General features: G+C 31.4%; 1 protein-coding gene across 5 annotated transcripts in view; it reads left to right on the top strand.

Annotated features, from left to right (window-relative positions):
• sns (nephrin adhesion molecule sticks and stones) overlaps positions 1-11,717 on the top strand; it is a 515,450-nt gene extending 503,733 nt beyond the window's left edge. For 4 of the 5 annotated variants that reach the window (XM_075309654.1, XM_075309651.1, XM_075309652.1 and 1 more), the window contains one exon: positions 8,704-11,717. In XM_075309654.1, coding sequence (XP_075165769.1) covers positions 8,704-9,315 — 612 coding nt within the window. In that variant the 3' untranslated portion in view covers positions 9,316-11,717. The remainder of the gene's footprint in view (positions 1-8,703) is intronic. The other variant, XR_012722648.1, reaches the window with a different exon arrangement.
• Positions 11,718-15,195: the final 3,478 nt, after the last annotated feature.

Here is a 15,195-nt window from a genome sequence, read left to right on the forward strand (position 1 = left end):
TCAATTTAGAAAGTGATTGAAAAAAGTTACGTCTTGAATTAAAAAAATAATTGATACAATCATGTTTTAATCAAAGTAAGAACAAAAAGTTAGTTATGAAAGTGAGTGAAATTGTTCGCGGTTTTTATTAAACAAATAATTGTTCCAATTAACAATTTAATTATAACTTTAAATCGTTGCACACAATTTTTTACTGGTTTAATTGATTTTTGCAATCAACATCAATAAAATTTGTAATTGAATCAATTAAAAAATAATTGAAATTTTCAAATCAAATCAATTAATTTTTTAATCAAATATTTGTATGCCCAATTAAAACTGTGATTGATACTATCATTTCCGTAATTGAAATCATTTCAATTACAAAATTAATTGGATCAACTAATTTCGTGATTGAATCAAAAAAAATTTGTTTGTGGAATGTGTAGGAATAGTTTCTTCAGCTTGCACATGTTTGTATGGTCATTGACATTTATACATATTTGAAGTAAAACAATTTCATTGGACTGGGAAAAATGCCTTTAAAAAATTCAAAAACTGACTAAAATTAAATATCTATTTGCAATAAACAAAGTTAATTTTAGCATTATTTTAACAAAGAATGTGCTCATGGTTGATGATGGTTAGAAAGCACAAAACTATTTCACACACCGAATTAAACCATAACTTAAATTAGATTTTTCACTTTGGAAGCTGACGTACACTAAGAAATTATGAATGACACTTGAAACGACGCTTGCAATACTTCGACTGTATTTCTTGATCATCTAGAAAACGCAATTTTCAAAATCGATGTTCTTTCCTACCTTCATTGGTTATGGTTTTTCACTAAGATTAGTTGCATCCCATATACTCCATATGTCCAGTTTTACAGTTTAAATTTTAAATGATTAAATTGGTAAAAATGTTGTGATTCAAAATCCATATTTATTTTAGTTCTGTTTGACTCTTTCTTGACTACCAAAAAAAAACCAATTATTCTTTATCCTTAAAAATTAACTAATACAAAATAACTTTAACATTTACCCCCTCTCCAAATCAATGAACAAATCAATTAATGGTTGTTTTTAATATTTAACTAAAAGCATTGTAATATTTAACCTTTGCCAATTTATAAGTTTATATGTCAATAATAAATATTTCTGCTTGACATGCGTTTGGAAAAATCTTCACACTTTGTGAATGTAATACGCCTGCCTGGCATGGGGCAGAAGTTTATGCGAAATCGTTTTTCAATCCGCATTATTTACAGCTACTCCCCAGCGAGTAAATGAAATCATCATTAATTGCCGAGATTAGTGAGCAAACAGCGGACCAGCCTTTCCAGTTTTTTTTTTCCAATAAAAAATATTCTATCTGGTTCTGTGCCGTACCATATGTTTAATGCGGTGTACTATTTTTCAGTCTGGCGATATGGGAATAAAGCGAAAAAATAGAAAATGCAATGCTTTCATATGAGTGTGTGCAAATAATATCCCAGTTGGAAAGTTTGTGGGCCTTCTTGTGTAAGGTCAGAAAAAGTTGATTCAAAAACGGCGTATAAAAATTTCAATTCAACGTATATTATAAAACATTTTTTAATTTTTTCAAGATAAAACTATTAAGTAGGCATTTTTTTTAACCTGCCAAATAATCCCTATAAAGTCCCTTCCTTTGCTTTGCAGTAAATCGTGTACAGTCATTGTAAGCATGTTGGGGTTAAGCGCATTTGTTTGATTTTAAGGTCATGATCAGAGATTATTTCTCAGCTTTTATATGAAGCACGAACTGAGGTCAAAATACATTTAATAAATTGTTTTTCAAAGTCGTTTAGAAACGTATTAACCCCAATATAAATTCAGATGCGTCTTTAAGTACAAATTATTTCATATTTAAAGTTGTAAACGTATTTAAAACAAAATCTTGAAATACATATATCAGTCTTTGAATACGTTTTAGCTTTATACCTACACAGATAAAAATAAATTTGAGAACCAATAACTTTTGTTGGAAAACCAATAACAAAATTTGTTAATTTTCCTGCAACAAATTAATTTGTACTTTTAATAACCATTATTACAAAAAAGTTGTTAGCAATCGTTATCATCAGAAGGCAACAAATAATTTGTGTTCTCAATAACATAATTTGTAAGTAATTTGTTGAGCATCCAACAGTACAAAATATTTGTCGTTGAACGTTACGTTTAATCCTCAACAAAAATTTTTGAATTTGAACGAACAAATTTGTATGTGGTTTGTTGGAGTCTATCAATGCCCTGTAACAAATTTATTGGTGTATTGACAAAAAATTAAATTGAAATTGACAGAATTATTGCACCAAAATTGCAAAATTGCCGGAACGATTTTTGGAGATATTTTGTTAAGTACACACAGAGAAGGAATATGACCAAAATGATACTTTTGGACGGGGAACATGTAACATTTTTGTGTCGAAAATCCTATACTCAGTTTTGTAAATGTATGACGATTTTAAATTTGAGTAGTCCAGGGTCTAGCAAGCATTTTGACAACTTTTTGCCCAGTGATATATATTCTAGTTAATTACAATTTTCATAACTCTAATCCCGATATTAATATGGTTTTATTAATTATCTCATACAACAAACACATTTAAGAAACTACCAAATTTAAAAAATATAAATTTTTCACAAAAATTTGTAAATGCTTTTCTGTATTCTCTGATGAATGAGCTCTTTGCTTGCTATCATACACGTGCATTTGCGCATACTCATTTTGTTCTAACGGTATTCTTCACATACTTCTTTTAGCTTTCGTACATGTTCTCAGCGATGTGCGCGTAACCAGTCTTGTATATTTGTTTTTGTTTTCGTATCGATAGCAGTCAACTATTTTCGCAACAAAACAATTTGTTGAAAATTCAGAATATTTCTATTATTTCCTCTGTCAACCATCTACAAACACATTTCAACAACAAATGCCTTATATTCAATAGACAAATTTGTTGAGCATCAGCAGATTTTACATACAAATAAAGTTGTTAATATTTATTTGCAGTTATTTTTTTGTGTGTAAGTTAAAAAAAAAAAAAAAAACTCCTGCCATTTTGCATCACATCGGAACTCAAGTAGACCATTTTAGTAGCTACTTACAATGCAGTCATATTACCGCTTTCTGCTACTGGGATCCAAATATGCACGCACACATTTACCACTTTACATATGCAGCAAATCAAACGCATACACACATTTGCCTTATCAACTTTTTGGGATTTAAGTGCAATAATGGCTGGATCAGAAACTTCACTCTTGACTGCACAAATTTTCCAGCTTATGCATACTACATACAGCTGTTTTTCTGCTGTTGTGTTGTTGTGGAGCAAGCATTGCATTCCTGGTCTCTTTCGACAACAAGCATAGCATATTCTAGAGGAATGACCAGGAATTTTCCAGGTAATTTTCGATGTGCTGGTGAGCCAGTGGTCATTGGCTTTCGACACTGGTTTTACAAAAAACATAATCACTGTATTCGTTCTTTTTTTTTTGTTTTGGTTAACATATTCCATGTTCGAAAGCTGGTTCCCATCCAAGGCCGTACCCACAACTAACTAAAATAAGAAAAAAAAAAAAACACGACGTAACTAAAAACCATATTTACCCATATATAGCGATACCTGTGGCCTGAAGTGTTTTGGGTCATTGTTTATTCCCAATCCATTTTTATTTTATTTTATTAGCATATGCTGGCATCGTTATACATACATCAACTTTAATAAATTGTACTTTAACGTGCAAAATAAATACAAATATGGAGAACAATTCCCTGTTATCGAAAATACCATTCACTACAAGCTTAAATTCACATTCTGAAATTGTTTTTTTTTTCGAATTCTAATAGGATGCTATGCGCAATCGAGATTGGGCCAATGGGGTGAGAAATTTAACAATTCATTCAAAAATACGTTTTCTGTATTTTCCCTGGGAAAATAGATTTTACACGAAATGAAAAAAATTCCCTTTTGTTTAAATTTAGTTAGCTGCCAATTCGTTTAATTTTCTTCAATTCAGCTAATAAATAAAGCCATTCTCGTTCCAATTAATAGTTGAAAACATGTACGTTTTACTTGGTTGAAATATTACAGTAATTTCACTTTAATTTAGGGGTATATTTCTGGAGATGGGCCTGTGAAATTCCAATTTGTCTCTCGCTTAGGTCAATCTGAAATTTTGTTGTTTCAAAAAATACTTACGGGATATTTTGATTTGATTTCACATTGTTGTTTTCATATCCCTTAGTATGAAAACGGCGTATTGAAGAAAATTTTTATAATAATATTTTGAAATTTTTATTCAAAAGTAATTTGCAATTTTTCCATAGAATCAGGCATTTGAAAAAAGTCTGAATTCAACGCTTTTCAAATTGTTGAAATAAAACTGGCAATAGTACGCCTATAAAATTCAAAAAATTGTTCTATAAGGAATACAAAAATTAAAAAAAGGAGTATAGAACAAATGGTTCTAAAAAACTTATACTTTTAAAATTCGTATTTTGTCAAAAACTGAGTATTTTACGAAGGTTTAAGACGTTTTTGACGTATGGTAAAATACTTCGTAGATGTACATATGTCAAATATCTTACAGTTTACGACAGACCATCTCTGAATATAGAATAGCTTAGTTTCTAATGATCTAACAAATGAAAGTGAAGTACACCAATGTAATTTCTGCAGGGGAAACATGCAACTTCTTTGTCGCACCCATATCACTTTCTCGAAAAATATGTATCTGAATTCGGTAAGCTTTTTATATTTGGCGAGAAAACAGTATTTTAATGGCACAAATGTTCCATGTTCCCCGACTAAAACAACATTTTGCTCTCGAAACTTGTTTGAGTTTATCATATTCTTTCTCTGCATGTAAATTATCAACGAACGTTTAAAGGATTTTTTTTTTGGTTTTATTTCGATTTTTTTTGTTGAATAAACTATAACACATTTGCCGTATATTTTGGCAAGAATTTAGTCTATGGGATAAAAGTCCCACAGCAAAATCCAAAATAAAATCTTTTATATTTCTTGAGAATTTGTTAAGTTCCAAAAAACAAGTAATTAATGTCTACAATCGGACGGGCCGAATATATATAATACATTATATATTTTACCTTTCACCACCTTATAGACTAACAGTTTTGATACCATTTCAAATCCTTCAAATTTGTTAGTAGCTATATACAGATTTATATTCTCACATTGTATGTAAGCACGCACTGCTAAAATGTTATATATGTATACTTTCAGTAAAAAATGTTCAGTAAATTGGAATTAAACTTTGGCCTAATGTGGTCGTATAAATGTAAATCGGCCGAAAGATGTATATGAGAGCTATAAATTTAAACCGATTACAACTATATGTGGCATACTTGACGATATCATCAACTTTACTCTTTTTGCAAACTATGAAGAAAATCAAGGTGAAATACATCACATAGTAAGAATGTTAACTCTACTACATCTGCCAATAGGTGGTGTCTGCGAAAGATATATATTTGGAAGCTATATCTGAATCCAATCCGATTTCAAACAAATTTTGTACACCTGACGATGCTATCAAATATACCCCTTCTGCAAAATATAAAGCAAGTCAATGTTAAACTGAGGCCTCTGGGTCCATATAGGTACATATCGAGCGATAGGTATATAAGGGACCTATCTCTAAATCTGAACCGATTTGGCTGATATGTTGTAAGTTTTATGGGACTCACAGAATATTCGGATATACGAAATTTAAAGAAGAAGATATATATATGACAGCTATATCTAAATCTGAACCAATTTTCAATAGAGATCGTGAGCCAAAGTAACACCATGTGCCAAATTTGAGGACGATCAGTCTTAAACTGCTAAGCTGTACTTTGCTCACAAAAAGACATGAATAGACAAACGGGCATTGCTAAGTCGACACACAATTTAATTCTAAAACGATCGGAGTAATAAACGATGGGTCTCAAACTGATCCTTCCTGGCGTTACATTCAAATGCACAAACTTATTATATTCTGTACCACAGTAGTGGTGAAAAGTATAAATAGGCAGTGAAACCGCTCAGAAGTGGACAACCGCGGTCGCCTAAATTTTGTCCACATTTGAAGGTGTCTACTTATGAGAGGCTAATTTTATTTTGGTAATATAGCAAACGTCACAAGAAAATGGTCCGCCTTTCAGAGTGTCCAAATTTGAGAGATTTCACTGTGTATGTACACAAGAACATTATACATTTATTTTATGAATACTGTTCACAAAAATTTTCCAAACACGGGATTCATAAATTATATGAAAACAATTCATAAAATAAAAAATACAGGTTTTCATTGCCTACGAATGTACACATAATATGAATGGAGTTTTTAATATTATAAATGAAGTATACATATTTTTCGTCATTGAAAAATATGTACTTTTCCATAATATATATAAAAAACGTCATGGAATACATGTAACTTTTTCTCTAGATTTTTCCCCTGATTCTTAATGTCTGCTTACTTGGTCAAAATGTATGAAACCATTTACTAAAAACCGCATTACAGTCCAACAAGTAAAGAACATAATTTTATAATATTTTATATTACGTATGAGCACCAACGCTTCCATTAAATATTGTTTTTGTCAATAAAAAATTCTTCGAATCGCGACGGCGTCTCAAACTGTACTGAAAAACTCAAACACACGTGTTGTCTTCAAAACGTTATGTTTCGTTTTTATTTGTCTCGTATTATATGCTTGTGTTGTTACATATGAGAGTAACTCTATGGTGTGGTTCTCTCACGCTAAGAGAAAATCAGCATTTTTGATATATTAAGTAAAGTTTCATTGATTTTATGAAACCATCCATATATATTTCTAAAAAATTCATAATTTTACAACAAGTATATTATATGTATATTATATGTATATTATATGCTTGTGTTGTTACATATGAGAGTAACTCTATGGTGTGGTTCTCTCACGCTAAGAGAAAATCAGTATTTTTGATATATTAAGTATAGTTTCATTGATTTTATGAAACCGTCCATATATATTATTAAAAAATTCATAATTTTACAACAAGTATATTATATGTATATTATATGTATATTATATGTATATTATATGCTTGTGTTGTTACATATGAGAGTAACTCTATGGTGTGGTTCTCTCACGCTAAGAGAAAACCAGTATTTTTGATATATTAAGTAAAGTTTCATAGATTTTATGAAACCGTCCATATATATTATTAAAAAATTCATATGGTCACAACAAGTATTTACGAAAACAATATAATATGTAAGTGTACATATTTTTTTGAAAAAGTCAATAAATTTATAAAAATGTACAAATTTATGTACAAATTCATATTTTATTTTTTTTTTGTGTGTATTTAGCCCCAATAGAGCAGATTTAACTTGAATTGTGATCCAAGTTCCAGTATAAATAAGTTTATTATAATTTGTAATTGTAATAAATTAAGTAATAAATAAATAAATATTTATTTACACGGCGTAAATATGTCGTATAGGGTGTTTTAGCTTCAGCTCATATGACCATAGCACCATTCTTTTTTTTAATTTTCTTGGGGTATATACGTGCTCTCGATTAAAATTAGTACGCCATAATGTTGAGCCAATTGAAATTTCTGCAAGATAAAACTATATAAAAAGATAAAAATTCCCCAAAACATAATATTTTCCAGGCATTTGCAAGAAAATTTTTCAGGGATAGGAATAAGTGCTATGTTATATAAACGAGAATCCCTTTGTGCAAATTCAAAGGAGGCTTTCTCAAGTTTTTCAGTGAACTTAAAAATGTTATGTTGTTTACTGGCGAACTAAGTGAATAAATCCTATGAACTCATTAAATGGATGGATAATTTTCGGTATTAAACATACATATATTTAAATATAGATTTTTGTATCGCTTAGTACTCATAATTCGTTTCAAAATGCTATTTATTGTTTTCGGCCCTATTTATAGCCAAAACGCTTTTCATTCCAATATAACCTTATTTTTTCGTTCCCATAGCAAACTCCTATGCGTGTATGTAAATTGGCAATATGACTTCTGGTCATGTCAAGCATATCTTTTTTTGCCTTCCAAAGCGACTTCTTACAAGGCGACTTCATGTACAAAGCAAAATGGAGAATTTACTTACTTGCCCATCATCATCATCTCTTCATCAACTCCCCCAACATCAACAAATAAACTATTTAGAGGTTTTGACAAAAAGTTGATATGACAGTCTAGTTTTCTTTTTGCAAACCCCTTTTGTTTTCAAGCTCTTTCTTTTGGAAGACTTATTCGTTTTGCTTTGTTTTTGTATCTTTTCTTTCATTTTGCTGATATTTTCGAACAACAAAAAGAAAGAAAGAAGCTCATCAGTGGGAAAAGTTTTCCCATTAAAACGTCGGTTTATATAAAAATGTCTCCTAAGAAAATAACGAACACAAAAAGAACTTTGCCATGGATTCCTACCCAACTACATGATGTAAAGGGCGAAAGGAAGTTGTATGTTTTTTTGTTCTTTGTGGGATTCTGTTTTATTGCACTTTTTATTTTGTTTCAGAAATTGAACTCGCATGCTGAGCCCTACGAGTTATCATACAGAAATGAATAATTTGCAAGGACATGTGTCATATTACGAGAGATAAATTTGACTCGCATTGAGACTTTACGTTTTAATGATATCCTTATTTTCTTGTCTTTGTTTTTTTTCAGGATTATGCTGCTCAAATTGATTTTACACAGCCCATGCCAATGGCCCATCTGCAACCAGTATCCCAGGCCTCCATGATAAGCGGCACTATATTGGCGGCAGCTCCATCTATGGGCAATGGGGGCAGTGGAACCTTAAGGCGTGGCATCCTCAAGGGTGTATCCCATGTACCACCGCCGGATGTAACTCACCACACTACAACCAATATGGGTGGCGTGCATATGATGCATGACCTACATCCCTTGAATATATCATCTACCTCGTCAACCCTGACAACAACATCGAGTGTGGGCAATGGCAGCCTGATGTCGGTGCCCAGTTCTACACCCAAACAACCGCAGAGCATACTGAAGGATCCCAATCGCAACAAACAACACCAACACCAACAGCTCCAGCAACAACCATCTGCACTAATAAACGCCGGTATGGTGACTGTATCTGGGCCACCTGGCAGCTTACAAGTGCTTAACATCCCTAATTCAGTTGGCATTAGTAATAACCTGCTAATGACCGCCAGTGCAGCCTATGACCCCTCAAATCCTCATAGTCTAACCACATTCAATGCTGGCGGTGCCACCGTGGCATTTACCGATGCTGATGGTCATCTCGTATAGCTGTAGGATGCCTCACAAGGGGCTTTGTTGACGGTAATCACAGATCCAACAACTACACCACCAACACAACCACCCCGCTATTAAGCATGAGGCATGAATTCTACTTCTTCTTCTCCTCCTTTGGATAAGTATAAGTCAAAGTTAGGCTTAAGGACATACAACAATACTCATAGCGAGCATTTAAATACCACCCCCATACCACTTTCACCCACACATAACCATTGTGTTCACATGCTGTGACACATGTGACCAACGGTCAGATTGCCATGATGTTGGTGCCAAAGGGTATTTGGTTTTAAATTCAACTACATTTAAGGCTATAAAGACAAAATCAAATAACAAGAAAAATATCTCAAAAAAAAAAACATTAGAGAAATGGCAGCTACCGAATGCAAAAAAAAAAAACATAAAAACAAATATCAATGTATCTATAAAGAGAGGTGGTAGTATGCCAGACAAAAACAAAACTGAAATCAAACCAATATAAACCTCTGCAGACAACGAACGATTTCCAAACAAAAATGCGAACAAAATGAACTCCCTGGCCGAGCCAATTGATGTTCAAATGCGACATATCCTTGCAAAACTCTATCATAATAATCTGCAGATGCTCCAAATGTGACAATTATGATGGAAAACTATCCAACTGCCTGCTAACTCACAAGTCAATCATACTCTTTGATAGGATAATAGAGTATACCCGTACTAGCACAATATGGGATAATTACTCACTGTTCCCCTAGGATCAAATTACTCTCCATATTCCCCTAAGATCAAAACAAACAAATGAGTTTTACTTCAAGCGGAATGACCGTCAATCTAAGCTATCGATATTTATTTGTTTCCAAGCCAAGGTGATTTTTTTTATTTGTTGAGAAGTTGGATTAAAAAAAAATCTGTCTATATAGTTTAACTATTTATAAAGTTTTTGTTATATCTTTAATATGCTAATAATTTCCATGGGTTATTTCCGTTCAGAATTACAATATCGTGGTCCACTAAATCAATTTGCATTAATGGGCCACATATTGGTCTATATATCGGTCCAAAAACGGTTTTCAGTGCAGCCAAGATTTTATATTAGTCAAATGGAACTCTCGATTTGTTTGAATATGGTCGACCGAATTTAATTATTTTAAGAACATTTGCGAAGTTGCCAAAATTAAAAGAAATATGAGAGCACGCAATGAAAACGCTGCCAACTATGGTATTCTCCACCAGCATGCATCCACTGTATTTTTAACAGAAAATTTGAAAATAGTTGAAATAAATGAAGTCCTAAATAGTAAGTACAATATCTCCTTGGAGTTATCATTATGCAATCATTTAAGAAATATCTTGCATAGTAGAATCTTGCATAATCATGGGACACTCATTTGTTAAATCAATTCCAGGAGAATTTATGCAAACACCAGAAATTTTCAAAACTATCTACGAAATAATATCCCAAATATTACGAAAAGTTGTTCGAGAGAAATAGTTACCCAAGAGGTAATATTATTTTATTTCTTGCAGATCAATTATTTGCCAGGTACTGGTCTTTGAAGTAAAAAATCAGGTTTCTCTTAGCTCCTAATATACAGCAAATATGTTAACTAAGGAAGCATTCCACGATATCCTTTAGTTACCTCATCCCCTAATCCAACAATTGGATGAGGTGAATACAGAATATTTAACATACACACAGAAAACAGATTGGTTGGAAAACGTTTGCAGTAATAAATATTCGACACTCAGAACATAATATAAGTTGTCTCAATAGTTTTCCAGTATTGTTGAATATTATTTGTCCCCTACAACCATTTGGTGAAAATTGCAATAAGTTTTCTTGTGTGTTGAAAGATAAATAGTTGTGACAACCAAATGTCACTTCTATGAAAAATATTTCCTGACATTGGTACATACGACCTACCGTAAAGAAATTTCTCAACTGTTATTTAATAATCATCACTCACATTTGGTAACCACAGCCGAATTCGATTTGAATAATTTTTCAAATGTCAATGTCATTATTGTTAAATTCATTATATTTTGTATTATTAAATCCATAACATGTGGACATGGATTTCAACTCAAAACGAGTACTGCCAAGATGTAAAACCTCCATGGGCCGCATACAAGGTATTATCTTCAAAAGCTTGCAATGGACTGAAACCGAATAAAAAACCATGGTTTGTAGCTGAACTGTTTATGTTTAAGGACACAAAATATAATTTCGAATTTCAGGGATCAATGAAATCATCAAATGCGGCCTGTGGAAATCAAGTTTAGTTTTTGGACCGTAAAGCATACTACGGTGGGTTATGGGCGCTAACGTTGTCTGTTGATTCGGATTTTATTTTGAAGGCGTTTTAAAGGCTATATCATTCGTTGAACTGTTCATCAAATTTTTCATTGAGGAGGTGTTTGTGTCATGGGTAATGATGAAAAGTCAAAGATTTTCGTTCGCAAATTTCAATCTCTTGTGGCATATGTACTTCCCTTGGGCCGGGTATGCCGTCTATAATCATTTTTTGTGCATCTGTATTTTGCTCTAAATAATATTTAAATAACAATAAACCTATTATTTGTAATTTAATAAAATATATGTATCTACTTTTCAATTCGATTGGGGATATTAATATGGTTGGGTGGTACAATCGAATAACGAAGTCACCCATAACCTATTTCATTAGTTAGGTGACACAACTGCCAACAGACAGTTGCAGCAACTTCCAAAATGAGGTTGGCAATAAATTCGATTATCACAACCAATCTGTATTCTCTGTGTAGGAACAAATAGACAGGGCAGGGGAATATGATAAAACCAAAAACAATACCTGGGTCAATGTCATCAACGAAATATATTTTGAATATAAACAAAAATTGACAATCTAAATTCTGCCTCGCAACCAACAAAGAAATTCAGTTGATCCCTTAAGTATGCCTCTGTATGTTTTTCATAACTCTGTATTTTACCTCATCATGATATTTTATGACTACCTGTACTAATTAGTACAAAACGTGATAAAACATCATATTTGAGATCATACAAAAGACAGAATTATGCATAAAGAAATTCCGATGCCTTTATTCAAAAAGCCATGGTTTGAATAAACTTAAATCCTTCAACAAAATGAGATTTATAAATTTCCATTTTTTCCAAAATTTTTAATAATCTTAATGTGGTTTTTGGAAAACTTATTCCCATACCTGACAGCTAAAATCACTTTTAATTTATAAAATGAATTTAGAGCAAAGTGGAATTTCATTCATCTTAAATCTCTTTCAGATTGAATGTATGTTTTCTTCGGTTGTACCAATTGACATTTCATAATTTGAGAAACCACTTGATATTGCTTATATATAAGTCGATCACAGGACAATTTTGAAATCCGAAGAGCCAAAATTTCTCTCAAAATTTTGCCGAATATTATTAATCTTGGAACTAGTTTGTACGGTCATTGAACTTTTACCCACGTATCATAAAATGTTTGAGACATACTTAAAAAAAGTAAGATTTCATTAAGCTGTGGAAAATTTCAAAAAGAAAAAAAAAATATAAAATTGCAATAAAAATAAGTTATATTTAACGTTACGAATTTGTTTAGTGTAATGTTTTTTTTTTTTTTTGCTTTAAAACAAAATTTATGAGTGTGAAAAGAAAACTCCGTTTGTCTAAAATTTTATTTCTTCGAAATCAAAACTCTTTTTCTGTGCACTTGTTGAAAAAAGGACTTTTTTATTTTATTTTTTAATGTTATAACAGGTAACAGTTTTGTTGGATGTTATCAACTTATCAAATTTGACCAAAAATGTATTTTTTTTGTTAAAGGAAATAAATTAGAACAAAAGGCTCAAGCTCAAATTAATTATATTATTTTCTCGAAACTCTCTTTAGTTCATTTTATTTTGATTTGGGGAGCATTTACTTTTAAAACAATTTTTACCAATGATGGGGAAATCTTAAAAAAAATAACAATAATTGATTTTTGTGAGCATAGATAATTTTATCATGACGAAAATGACATAACAATAATCACTGACATTAGTTAAGCAACATTTAACTGACTTGTTCAAAATTAGCAAAATGCTAATTGAATTATCTTTAACCAAATAATGATTGATCTAATACCTAACTGTACATATACCAAAATAATAAAATCTCTTAATATAAATTTCGTATTAACGATTAAATGATTAAATTACGCATACTCTACATATTCTTAAAGGATATTTGTCTTAGTAACTGCAATTATTGTCTTTGAAATTAAGTAATTATTACGAATTCGTTGATTCATGTATAGGACTGGAAACAAATCTTATTCATTCAGTTGATTGACAATATTTTCCTTTTGTTACCATTGTTCAATTTAATTTTAAATTATTATCTAGTCGGTGAAAACGCGATTAATATACTTTTTAATTTCTATTCACAATACAAAACAATTTGTTAGCAACCAAAATTAAATTTTAAAATAATTTCTTTTTAGTTTTAATTGGCAAAATATGGAAATCAATCTGTATTCGAGTATTTATAAATGTTTTATTTCATTGATCTTCTTATAGTCTTCCAAATCGTTTTTTTTTTTTTTTAATTTCTCAATAAAAATGCTTATTTATATGGTTTCACTCGTGTATTTTATATTTTATCCATTACTGAATATAGTTAAAATAATTTCATTTATATTTGTAAAATAAATGACGAAAGTTTGTTAACACCATTAATTCAAATTTAACCAAAGATTTCATTACCACTTATAATTGACTATCTCAATGTTTTTAAATTCTATGTAATTTGTTATAGGCTAATTGTGTTTATTAGTTCTTATTTTTTAAACAAATTGGTAAAACAAAAAAAAACATATGTATCTATTTAAGCAGTTTAACAAAATGTATACTTATAAGTATTAATTATTTTATGTATTTTTTAATTTCATTAAATTTTATAAACATTTTTTAAAAATGTACATGAATCTGATGTGTTTTATTTTCTTGAAAATCTCTTAGGTAACAAGTTAGTTATTTGTTTTACAAAAGCAAATTATTTTTTTTTTAGCACTAATCAATTAAAAAAAGTATATACATTCGTAAGTTCGGCCAGGTTGAATCATATGTACCCTCCACCATGAATTTCGTAGAAAGTTCTACTAAAGACTGTCATCCACAATCGATTAACTTGGGTTGTGGTAACGCTTGCCAATGTAAGGTATCTTAAAACTTATTTACATTGTCTTTTAAATTGTACAAAAGCCAGATTAAATATCTATAAAGGGTGATACGGTCAAAATTTGGTCAATATAAACTTGACGTATTTCTTTCAGTTTTGCATTTAAAAAACCTGAACACCCCTCATTTTGAAGGTGTGTGTGTAGAATGTTACTTCTATTTTGATTTTGGAATTCACTCTTCAGTTGTCAAAATGCCGTCCAAGCAAGAAGAGCAGCGTATCAAAATTTTGCTCGCGCATCGCGAAAATCCGAGCTACTCGCACGCAAAGCTGGCAAAATCGCTAAAAGTTGCCAAATCAACCGTTACAAATGTAATTAAGGTGTTTGGGGAACGTTTGTCGACAGCCAGTAAGTCTGGATCGGGGGGAAATCGAAAACCGGAAGCCGCTGAGACGACAAAGATAGTTGTCGGTAGTTTCAAGCGAAACCCTAACCTCTCTCTCCGAGATGCCGCAAATAAGCTGGGTGTATCGTCTACAACCGTGCATCGAGCCAAAAAACGAGCCGGACTATCGACTTACAAGAAGGTAGTGATTCCAAATCGCGATGATAAAAAAATACGACGGCCAAAGCGCGATCCCGGAGGCTGTACACGACGATGCTGACGAAGTTTGACTGCGTGGTAATGGACGACGAAACCTACGTCAAAGCCGACTACAAGCAGCTTCCG

Source organism: Haematobia irritans, chromosome 5, assembly GCF_050003625.1.
Source record: "Haematobia irritans isolate KBUSLIRL chromosome 5, ASM5000362v1, whole genome shotgun sequence".
NCBI lineage: Eukaryota > Metazoa > Arthropoda > Insecta > Diptera > Muscidae > Haematobia > Haematobia irritans.